This window comes from Colossoma macropomum, unplaced genomic scaffold (genome assembly GCF_904425465.1).
Source record: "Colossoma macropomum unplaced genomic scaffold, Colossoma_macropomum, whole genome shotgun sequence".
Taxonomy (NCBI): domain Eukaryota; kingdom Metazoa; phylum Chordata; class Actinopteri; order Characiformes; family Serrasalmidae; genus Colossoma; species Colossoma macropomum.
This window is the reverse complement of record NW_023494797.1, coordinates 15,919,003-15,931,479: the sequence shown is the minus strand read 5'-3', so window position 1 is coordinate 15,931,479 and position 12,477 is coordinate 15,919,003. Positions and strand designations below refer to the sequence as shown.

General features: G+C 42.1%; 1 protein-coding gene across 1 annotated transcript in view; it reads left to right on the top strand.

Moving 5' to 3' along the window:
• The first annotated feature begins 50 nt into the window (after positions 1 to 50).
• Positions 51 to 12,477, top strand: part of LOC118817607 (E3 ubiquitin-protein ligase RNF166) — a 39,770-nt gene continuing 27,343 nt past the window's right edge. Inside the window, exon 1 of the mRNA XM_036584428.1 lies at positions 51 to 419. Coding sequence (XP_036440321.1) covers positions 247 to 419 — 173 coding nt within the window. The 5' untranslated portion in view covers positions 51 to 246. The remainder of the gene's footprint in view (positions 420 to 12,477) is intronic.

Sequence of the window (12,477 nt, the reverse complement as noted above, 5' to 3'; positions counted from 1 at the left end):
TGCGCCGTTCAAAGCAACGGTCGGGAAAACTACATTGCCCAGCATGCACCTCGTGCGAAGGAGCTCCGAGGCGTTTGGTTAAAGCTCCGTTGTAATGTTTACTTCTCGGATATAACGGCGTGTGCTGCTGATGGCGCTGATGGGGGGCAGATGCGATTTTTAATGCCCCTCGAGCCCTTTATTTGCCACAACGCTTGGTTTTAAACGCTTCACACTTCGGGCTGAGGGAGAAACGGGGCCGCGTTCATGATGGCGATGTTCCGCAGTTTCGTCTCGGCCGCCCAGCTGAGGCAGCAGCAGCAGCAGCAGGGGCAACAGAGCGGGGCAGTTGGGGGGGACAGCCTGGAGAGCCAGTTCTCCTGCCCCATCTGCCTGGAGGTCTACCACAAACCCGTCAGCATCGCCAGCTGCGCCCATACGTGAGTAATACATATACACTGTTCTGTGTGTTATTCACTCTTAAAAACAGATGGTTCTTTAGTAGAGACAATGGTTCTGTAGAACCATGAGCACTCAAAGAACCATTTTCATGACTGACTGGTTCTTTGCATGGTGAAATGGTTCTTCAGAATGATGGAGAATGTGTTGCTTATGGTTCCATAAAGAACCTTTTTGAAAATGGGTCAGTGTAGCACCTGAAAGGGTTCTAGCTTTGACATTATAACAATAGCAGAGCCCTTTTTGGTGCCATACAAAACCATTTTTAAGATGTTTCCATGTAGAACCACCATGTATAACACATTCACCACCAGTCTGAAGAGCCATTTCACCGTCCAGAGAACATTCTCAGCATGAAATGGTTATTTGAGTGTTCGTGGTTCCACAGAACCATTGTCTTTAGTAAAGAACCCTTGAAGAACCATCTTTTTTATGAGTGTAGCCTCTTGACAGCTTGCTTTGTTTATTTCAATGCAGGATATCTGATCACATAAAACTGTGTGCGTCTTATAAAATGCAATAAAAACGTGTCGTGTCTGTTTTTTATGTCGGCCCTGCTTTGTTGGGTCCAGTGCTGGACATCTGACGAAGCTGAAGTTGGCTTCGAATTATTCGAATTTTCCGTTCCACCTTAAATGGTGCAGCACTTACATGCTGGCTCATGTACAGGCAGCAGAATCTGCTGCACCATTTAAGGTGGAACGGAAAATTAGACCCCAAATTCAGCCTAATGGACATTTTTATATCTTCATCACTACACGAAAAGGAGATGTTTGGCTAATTTAATGGAAATTCAGGTTTTCCTTTCGCACACTGGACCTCGACATGCCTTTTGGTCACACTGGATATGAAGAAACAGCCTAGCTACTCTTAACTTGTTCTTTAATCTGTCAAAAGTGAGCTGAACTTCATGGCTGTGTGAAGCCGTAAGTAGAGCTGCTGCTGCTTTTCCTTTGTGCCTCTGTTCTTCTTGCCTACAGGCTCATACTAACACAGCACTGCTGCTCCTTTGTTACTGTAGTCTATCTGTCTGCCTGTCAGCAGGCCGGTTTCAGGGGCTTAGGAAGTGAAACGGTCTTCAGCAGGATGTCCACTGACCTTTTCAGATGTTTTTTTTTGGACACATGAAGGTTTATTAGTGATGTAATTTCTGCCCAAGTGTGTCAGATACGTGCACTCCAGGCTTCAGAGATGCGTAGTGGGATTACATTGTGTAAATCAGGGGGAGGAAAAAAGAACAAAGCAAGCGAAGTATGTGTGGGACGCGAGATGCCCTGCTGTCCTGTGTCTGCATCTAGACAAACGGCGACAGCACACAAAGTGAAAGTGAGGTGACTGTTGCGCAGGATGAAGTAAAAAGAGGAAGTGGATTTCCTGCAGTCGAGCTCTACAATGCTGGGACAGTCTGTTTACACAGCTGCTGTCAAATCGCAGTGGTCAAATTTGGGTTAGTGCATGTGTCATTTCTGATCAACTTGTTCATGGCTTATGTCCTACAGGTCCACTGGTGGTCCACTGATGACCTTTGTATGGTTTTATGTACATAAAAACAGTCTTAACTGACTCTACATGACTGCTTTCCTGCCTCTTTATTCACTGGAATTAAACTGTTTTTGTTACTGTGCCTTTAAGATTGACTAATGTAAATGAGCTCTGTTCTGATTGGCTGCTCTGTATTGTGTCTTATTCAAAAAACAGTCCAGGCTAAAACCCTCATAACTTCAGCATGAACTGACTCGGCTCAGCTGCTGCCGGCTGAATAAGCAGATATCTGTCCAAATGCTTTGTTGTTGTTTATTTCTGACATCACAAAAATAATCAGTTTAAAATGGGCTGTTTTTGATCTGCGGTGGTTCATTGTTCACGTTCAAAAGACCTTGTTTATGTTTCATGGTCAGTATGTAATGAACCTGAATTGTGATCCCATGGCCGGCCAGATGAGGGAGCTGGACGTACTTAACCAACAAAATGTATGAATTTATGATGTAAAATGTTAAAGGTGACTTCCACTTAATCTTTTCAGAATTTTTGCTCATAATTCAGTCGGTGAGACATAAACAAAGTCATTCAGTGTGGAACCAACTTGGATATCTTTACAGTGTTGGTGATACAAACCACAATGTCTACAACAGAAATATATCCATTTTATTTACTATCCAAAACCGTCAGTGACCCGACACACGTCTGAGCTTTTGCTTGTAATGTTGATGATGTTAAAGCAAGTTTTTTTTTTTGTCTATTTTGCCTCATATTACCCTGCAAGTACCTCTCCATGAATTCATTTCATTTCCCTTTTTGGGTTTTCAAAACTACCATAAAACATTGAGCCTCATTTTCCAATATAAAGCTTTTTCTTGAGAAAGATCCTAAGAAAAAGTCTACGTCAGATTCATGACGTGCTCTCAAAGTGCATAACTGTTCTTACCCAAGAACAAATCCCAAATAAGGAAACACTGGTGAGCATCAGAATCTTCGTGAAAACTGCTTAAGTGGGTTGTAAGAAGAAAGTTCTTCCTAAGAACGGTTGGTGAATGAGGCCTAGTCACTAGTGTGAGGGAGCTTTGACACTTGTCAGACGTCTGGTTCCTATCACCACCACTGTGAACAGATAACCTAAGCCCAAAATCGAGGATTGTCCAATAGGAATGTCCCTCAGCTCTTTTCCCATTGGACAGGCTTGGCTTTAGTCTTAAGTTGTCTGTGTAGACTAAGACATCCTGCTTTGTGAAATGCCCCAATGAACAAGTTGGAACATTTCACTTCAAACCACTCTGAACAGCTTTGTTTACATCTTAACATCTGATTATTCAGATATTTAGAAGAATCTGTTATGATGGGCACAAATAATCATCTGTTGCGGCTGTGCATATTTATTTTAGGCTTGTAAAATGAACTTAATAAGGATAATAATTTTAGATAACAGTGTCAGAAATGAGTTTTGTCCGGTCTGGTTGTGAATCATGTGAATGCAAAAAGCTGTTGGCTGTTTTTTTGCATCCAGTTCAATCTAGTTTTCACTTTCACAAATAAATTTGCTCAAACAATAATGTCTTCCAATGTAACGCTGGTAATAAATCGCTATGGCTGTAGAAGTGAGACATGGAATAATCCATTTGTTGGTGCATTATTTATAAGAAAGTGTATTAAAAAATATTGCAAAGCTGCTTTTTTTGAGCTCAGCTTTGAACCAGGTCTTTCTTCAGCCTTTATGTTGTCTAATCTGAATTAAAGATCCACAGTCAAAAATGATGTTGCTGCAAAACTGACGGTAAATTGAAGTTTCAGAAGTTCTAAATGAAGTGGTGAATTGTGTAATGTTGTGCGTTTTGGCTTTGTTGCTACGTGTTTTTGACATTTGAGTTCCTGTCATGCTGCTTTTGTTAAGTATCTTGCTTCTGCTTTGACTTCCTCTTCTTAAGGCCTTACATTCTCCGTTTGAGGAGGTGAAGTGTCACTCACAACGGTGTCGTGGAAAGTGTTAGACCTCCTGAAATACGGCACTAGTGTCTCACCGATGAGACAGTGTTGTGTTGTCACTATCACCCACGACTTCCCTTTAGGAGAGTAAATCTTTTTAGTGTTTAATATAGACGATTGGCCACGCTGGGGTGTTGTGAATGACTTCATTTTCTACACGGCTGCAGCGTTTCATTTTGTCTTTATACACTTCAGATGTGATGTCACTCGTGTGGGCTGAGGGTCAGTGTGAGCAGCAGCCTTCATCGTTTCCCCGAGAGAGCGCATGTTTACAGAGGCTGAAAGATCGTTGTGTGCCAGAATCTCAAATTGCTCACTCCTTCACCATAAAACGGGCCGCGGTCTTCCATCCAGTCGAAGGAAATGCCCGACTGCCTGTCCCAGGAGCAATTTGAGACGGAGCACTGGTGCCGGGTGGGGGGCTTCTATAGTCAACGTAGTACTTAATAAAGCATTCTCTAACATTCGTATCGCTGCTGTCAGAAGAAAACCTCGTATCTCAATTTTTGATTTTTTCAGTTTTTGACATAATTTGAAAATGCCTGTTGTCCTTTACATTGTGTGTAAATTTCATGATGAATGCACTAAAAGAAACGGCCCAAAGTGAACTGGAAAAACGTCTGGTTCCATTGACTTACATTAAAAGTAAAGTAGGTTTTTTCCTTTTCCTGTAAAGTTACCATTTTGGAGATAAGAGGTTTTCTTCTGACAGCAGCGATATGATATATGCAGTCGTTCTGATAGATTGCAGTACGATACAGGAAGTCTAGGGGCGGTGTATACTATAAAAGAGGAAACTCTCGCAGGCAGCAGAGAACTTGTAGAGAGGAGAATTACCGCTCTGGGTTTCTTAAACGCTAGAGGGCGCCCCCGAGTGAGTCCGAAACGAACAAGCTAATATGGAGCATTTGGACAAAATCATAGTTTAGAAATGCTTAAACGTTTTTTAATGTAAAAGAATACAATCATTTCCTGAACACAGAACAGCATAAAACATTTGAACACTGCTTTTATATTTTAAGAGCTTTTGAACTCGAGTTATAGGAGTTTAAAACGGCGCCTCATGTACGTCCATAACGTCAGTGAGCGCAAACAGCCAATGAGCTGCTCCGCTCGCCAACCAATCAGCACTCAGTAGCAGAAATGCTAGCATTGTACTGCCCAAAACCTGTTTGCTGTAGAAAAAAGGAAACATACAGGTGAGTTTTCATTGCTTTTTTAGTGAAATGCATCCTTCTGCTTTCTAAAATTAAAGAAAAGGTCTAGTAAAGTGACTAGAAACTATTTTAACTTTTCATTTTAACAGTTTAGCTTCATTCACCCCCGTTCATTGTGGACTCGCTCATGGGCACCCTCTGCTGTTTTCGCAGTGCTGAGTTTGATATAACAGGGGAAATAGGAAGTGGCCAGGCTCCTTATAAACCAGCTCTGCAGGCGGTTTGAATGACTGTGTCAGCAAAGGCAGAGAATCCAAAGAAGGCACAACAGTTAAAATCGAGTAATAGTTGATTGTTTAATTAGTTATAGTAATAATCGTAAGTTAAGTTGGAGCTAAGACATGTAGCCTGTTGCCAGAGCATCTGGTGCAGTTTATTGCTTAACATATCTCAACATATTTCGAGGAGAGCACTACCTGCTAATTCTGCTACATCAGATAACAGACCTCCATGTTGGCTAGAGCTGTTCTGAGTGATTGGTGGAGAGGGAGGACCAGCCCACCTTCTCAGAGAGAGCTCTCTTGTCCACAGATGGCTGTGGCATTGCTGGGGACCAAACTTGCAGCCTGACTGTGATGGAGGATACACTCAGATGCTATGAAGAACCTTTTTAGAGAGCTTCCACATAAAGTTCTATATCAATTTAGCTTCTTTCCTAGAACCATGTCTGTTTTTCAGAGTGTGGTTCAAGGTTGCCCGGTTGCGTCTACAGTTCGTAGCCAGTAAATGTTCTAAACCTGTCAAAATCCCTGCAAAACCACCCAAAAAGTTCAGAGCTCAAAGGTTATTTGACCATAATATGAAATAATGCAGCATTTCTGGATCCGTTTTCTGCTGTCTTGCCTTAATACGTGTCTAAGCTGTCGCTAGATGGTGCTGTCAGTGTTTGAAACAAATGGGTTTATCACTGTTACAAAGATGTAAAAGGTTTTCAAACACCTTTGGACAAAGAAACTATACATAATTTCAGTTAAGGAATTACCGTAGTTTGATTTGTATCCGTATTAACATTTTTTAATGTGGATATGTTTATGACGGGACCCGTAATCCTATGCAATCACAAAGGCAAATAAATAGCAATAATACTGCATAAATAACTACTCCTTATACACATTTTAAGACATGCTTACCTTTGTAGTTCTGCTAAAGAGATCATGGGCCATTCCAGTTTCATACTATTGCAGGACTCTGTACAGTCAGTACGTACAGCCAGTAATGCCATGAGGTCCATTATATCGGTAATAAACTGGCTACAGTAAACTCTGATGATGACTGCGAATGATACAGATGGTGGTGCAACAACAGGAGTGGCTAAAATGTATGTCTGTGAATGAGTTTTGCTGACCGACTGGGTGTGGGGTAAAGTTGTGGCTATGTCAGATTTCAGTGATGCAGTTTACAAATTTTCGATAATTTTTTCATGTAAAAAAATTCATAATGTTTTTTTAAAACTCGCCAAACCAGCCCAGATTTTGTCCATCCTGGCCAAATCCAAGAAAAAGTGAGAGAAAATACCGACAATATCGACGATATTGAAAAAGTGCTTTATTTCGATTATTATCGTTATCGTTTTATCGCCCAGCCGCAGCCCTAGTGGCGTGCTTCCTGGGCTGGCTCTGAGAGACGACCGTGTCTTTGATCTCTCCACTCTGAGGCTTCCCCTCATCCCTGGCAGCCAGACCCGCTCTACACTCAGCCTGCGGGAGGAGATCAGGCCCGTGGCTGGTAGACCTGCACATCAAACGCCGTCTTTTCACGATTGCCAAGGTTAAAAAATGCATGACGTCCCAGCAGCGACAGCACGGGAGACTCGCGCAGCGATAGACTCATTACTGGAAACTTCATCAGGGACAGAGCTGCATCATCACAGCTCGTTACGGCTCCATTTTTAATAAGACATGCACGCGGTCAGTCTTCAGTGGGAGCCTCTTTCTATTATTCTCATATAAAAGCACACAGTCGCGCACATTCAGTAAACAGAACACAGGGCTCTCTTGCCGGTGTCACTCAGGGACAACTGTGTACAGGATGGTCTATATATAGAATGTGCCTCAGGGAGGGAGGCTGTGCTTTAGAGCTTTAACCAAGGCTCTTTCAGCTGGAGCTGGTGCTGAGGAGCTAGAACCTGTTAAGTAAAGATGGAGAAGTTGTGATCTGTAGGCTGGAGCGTCTGAAGCATAAATGAAGACCTTCCAGGAATTTCTCGCACTCAGTGGGTCAGTGGTGTGTGAGTGTGTGATATGTGCTTTTTAGGCTGTTATCCCATCTCACAAGGGACGGCAGAGACTCTTAGGCCATTAAGAAACACAAAAACATGTAATGTTTAGACACCTGAGACAAGATTTTGGCATGAAATCTATTTTTTAAAACATATTCATGGCGGAGGTACATGTAAGGCCCCCAAAGAAAAAGTTTTTTTTTCAGATTTTTTTTTCACTATTTTATCATCACATTACATATAAAACTCAGAACACTCGTGTCGGTTCACTGGTGGTTTTGTATAGTAAATAAAATGGCTATATTTGTGTTGTGGTCATGGTGACCCCTGGTTCCTATCACCACCACTGTAAAGAAATCTAAATCAGTGTTTCTCTACAGTGAACCATTTGACATCACTCCACTCTGCATTACTTTGTTTACATTTCAACCACTGAATTATGCAGAAATTTTAAAAGGGAATTCCGCTGATTTTTCAAAACCCAGCTAGCCGTGAAATGCTGGCCCACCTCTGGCCCAGTTACTGTCAGCCAAGCGTGCCACAGTTGGTCCAATGTTGACAGCCTGTGTCGGCTCTGACTGCCTTTGAGTGACTGCCCAGAATTGGGCCCGATATACTGGCTCAAATCCGGATGTCAGATCTACTATAACTGGGCCAGAAACACCCCGAAGTCACTGTGATTTTGTTCCCTTTACTACTTTATGTTCTCAAAAAACTTTGGGCCTCATTCACCAACCGTCCTTAAGAAGGAACTTGATTCTGTCATTCACCAGTGTTTTCTTACTTGGGCTTTGTTCTTAGGTGAGAACAGAATCTCCACACCCTCAAGAGCACAAAGGTGTGAACAGTTCTGTGCTTTAAGAACACGACATGAATCTGACGTTGACTAGAACATATTTAAGAAAAACTTTGGAAGATATTGGTAAATGAGGCCCATTATTCAGTAATAATATTATCATACATATAAACAGTATAACAACACTGATAATAATAAAAATAACTAAAAAACAAAACAGTACATGTGAATAATATGAGAGTGCCAGTTTATTAGGTACCAGAAACACATAGCAGGGGTGTGAAACTGTACCACTAAAAGGATCATATTAAAAAATCTCAACAAATCTGTGGCCCAGCTGTGTTTTTATTTTATTTTTATTTAATATTTTGCCACGACCCCAACTGTCCATTGTTTGTTCACAATATTCCAAAACTACAACAGCAACAATAGGCACTGAATACTTGAACGATTCAAAAATCATTGATTTTAACAATAATAATACTTTGTTTTATATAAAGCAATAGGCTACGTTAGCTGCAGATCACTGTTAAACCTCTTTAAATGCCCCCAACGTACAGCAGGTTTTCAAACCTGCTTATTCGGTCGAACTGCAAACCTGGCATCTTTTTTTATTTATTTATTTATTTATTTTTTTTTTGTGGTGCTGTCCCCTAGATCGTTGTTGTGGAGGGGGTGGGAGCACATTACGCTGCAGTACATGCTGCAAACTGTAGTGCAATATTATAATAGTATTAGTAAATAGTAATATTAATAGACAATTTAAATAAGTTTGCAGACCGAGTGGGATTGTGCCACGGGTCTGACTCGGCCCGCGGGCCTTGTGTTTGACACTTGGGCTCTATAGAACCATATATAACACATTCCTCTTCAATCTGAAGAATCATTTCGCCATGCAGAGAACCAAATGGGCATAATATGGTTCTAAATCGAACCCATGGTTCTAAATCAAACCATTCTCTTTACCAAAGGACCCTTGAGGAACCATCTTTTTTAAGTGTATAGGTGTAGTGGCAGGTGGCTCATAGCCTTGAGCGTGATGACCGTGCCATTGTTGTTTGTATGATATTCAATAACTGGACGTTGCTCGTGTGTGACCTTGCATGCTGCACGCTAATAGTAAATTAGTGAAGGCTTTCGAAATGGCAGCGGTGCAGAAACGGGCTGGTTACCAGCCTCAGATCCAAGCAGCCCTTCATCCAGCTCTGATCTTCTTGAGGGGAAAAATGAGCATTGATGCTGCTTCCTTGCAGCTCGCTGAGCCCCTCGCTGAGCCCCTCGCTGCAGTCCGCAGTTTGAAAACCACTGTTCTAATGCACTACCTGCTGTGGGACCACAGATGAGACGGCATTGTGAAATCTGTTGTAACGACCTGCGCTAATCCTAATCCCGCTGCACCAGAGCCTCCATCTGCTCCGTCTGTGTAAGGTGTAGAGGGACGGAGAGGGATGGAGAGGGAGCACGCAGCCTAAATCACTCACCTGCTCTGTTTTGTGCCACCCAAATAAATCTGCTCCTGCTGTAACAGGTCAGTGTGGAATAGTTTCGTGGGCGTCCTGAGCTTTAAAGCTAACCGCATTCATATGAACTGTGTGGAAGTAGCTTTATCACAGCTAATCGCTGGAGTAGGAGGCCTAGCCTGAAGCGTTCCTCCTCTCTTTCTCTCTCCTCCTCAGTTTCTTTCTTTCTTTCTTTTTCTTTTTATATTATCGCTCTGTCTCTTACTATCTACCATTCTCTTTTTCTACCTATTATTTTCTTTACCTTTTTTCTCTTCTCCCCCTCTCGCTTTCCTTTCTAGTCCCTTTCTTGTCTTCTTCTTTTCTTTCTCTCTGTGTTCTGTATCCTCTGTATTTCTTTCATTTTCTCTCTTTATGCACTCTTTCTCCCCCTTCCTTCTCTCTCACTCTCTATCCCCCCTCCTTTCTCTCCCTCTGCCTCTTTGTTTCCTCTTTAGTCGTTTCTCCTAGTGTAGGAGTATAAACAGTTTTATCCTGTGGAATAACAGATGCTCTGTAGCTCCAGTAGAGGAGAGTGGAGTGAATCAGTGAGGAACCTCAGCCTCAGTGCTGATACTGCTTTAAAGCCCTGACCCAGATAAAGGATCCAATTACGTCTGAAAACGGCCGACTGTTCTCCAGAAGATTTAAGAGGAGAGTGGAGCTCAGAGATGTCCTTATCATCTCCTGCACTAACTCCTCTCTCAGACACCCGTCGGCACAGGGGAGCAGCTTTACTGCAGCCCTCGTCTCTCCTCATCTCTCCTCATCTCTCCTCATCTCTGTTTCTGCTCTGGAGATCACTGTCTCTACAGTTCCTGAAGAAGAGCATCTTCTCTTCTCTTCTCTTCTCTTCTGTTCTTCTCTTTTATCTTCTCTACTGTTCTCTGTTCTCTTCTCTGCTGTTCTCTGTTCTCTACTGTTCTCTTCTCTACTGTTCTCTGTTCTCTGCTGTTCTTCTCTTATCTTCTCTACTGTTCTTTGCTGTCTTCTTTTCTCGTCTCTTCTGTTTCTATTCTCATCTCTTGTTTCTCTTTTTTCTTATCTTTTCTATTCTTCTCTTCTGTTTCTCTTCTCTACTCTTCTCTGCTGTTCTCTTCTCTTCTGTTCTTCTCTAATCTTCTCTACTGTTCTCTGTTCTCTGCTGTTCTTCTCTTCTCTACTGTTCTGTTCTTCTCTTATCTTCTCTACTGTTCTGTGCTGTTCTCTGCTGTCTTCTTTATTCATCTCTTCTGTTTCTATTCTCATCTCGTTTCTCTTTTTTCTTATCTTTTCTATTCTTTTCTTGTCTTCTGTTTCTCTTCTCTTCTATTTTTTCTTCTTTCTCTCCTCATTTGTCTCATTCTTTCTCTTTTCTTTCTCTCTCACTCTTTCTCTTCTTCTCCTCGCTCTCTTTCTCTCTCTCTCTCTCGTTTTCTTTCTCTTATCCTTCCTTCTCTCTCTCTGTCTGTTGCTTTCTTTCTTTCTGTTTCTCTCACTCTCTCTATCACTCACTCACTCACTCACTCACACACACACACACACTCACACTCACACTCACACTCACACACCTGTTGAGCTCTGGAGACATTTGGCTCAGTGCCCACTCTCTCACATCTCTGAATGACAGTGTTTCAGTTGAGTCTCCTGATTAGACGGGTGTTGAGTGATTGGGCTCCTCCTCCGTTTGAAGCTTTATTACAAGCCATATGATCATTGATGAATCGTGTTAGCTGTGATTTACTGACAGACGTCCATTAAGTAGAAGTTATTCATTTTTCAGCATCAGGAAAGATGCAGAAAACAGTGTGTCCACCTTTTAGTTGTTTTTTTTACACCTTTCATTCTTTTCAGGAGCCTCACTTTCAGTTCCTCAAAGAACCTGCAGACACACCTCCAAAGTTCAGTCTTAGAAGCTGGTTGATCATTTTCTGAAGTCATCAAACACATTCAGTGATGTTGAGGTCTGGACTCTGGGGTGGTCAGTCCATCGTTCAGCTTCTTTGTTTGATGTGTCCGTCTCCTTTTCTCAGTGAGGTTCTTCTCGATCAGCTACACATCCTTTCAGACCCACAGCGCTGAGTCGTCTTCTCACAGTGGAAGGATGGACAGAAACACCTGTGGATGTTTTCAGATCTGAAGCAGTTTGATTTTCTCCTCTCTCTCAAAGATGAAAGCTTTAAGTGCTGTTTATCTGATGGGGGCAGTTTTGGTGTCGACCAGGTCTTCCAGGTGGTTGTTAGGAGCCCCATTTTCTCTGTAGCTTTTAATCATTTTTTTGAACTCCACTTTTGGAAACTTCTCTTGTTTTCCTCCTTCCTTATGTATGTAGATCATCTTAAATCAAATCTCCTCTGAAAAGAACGTGCACAAACATCATAAATAGAGCTTGGGGAATAAGTAAAATACAAAACAGTGTATCAGACCTTTTTAAAGTAAATCCCACTTGGTTTGACATTTTGTTTCCAAGACACTGAGCTTAATACCTTAATACTTTAACAATTAGACAGAGCGCGAGTTACGTCGTGTGTTTGAACTGAGGGATTTATTTGAGTTTGCTTTTATGGTGTGAAATCGTGCCGGGAGATGATTCTTCTTGTCCCTCTTTTGTTCTAATTTCGTCCATTTGAAAGCAGCACTAAGCTATTTTCAGCCTCCGTTGAGCCCTCCCACTCCTTCCTGGGCCCTTTTTTTTCCCACAGCATGTTTGCTCATTTTATGTCATTAGAAGAGTAGAAGAGCCATTTTCGGCCAGGAACCGGGTCCTACGTTCTTTGGTGAGGGGTAGAATATGTCTCTTGAGTGTTCCTGTTTCAGTATCACGTACAGTAGGCAACTCCGCAGCAGCCTACT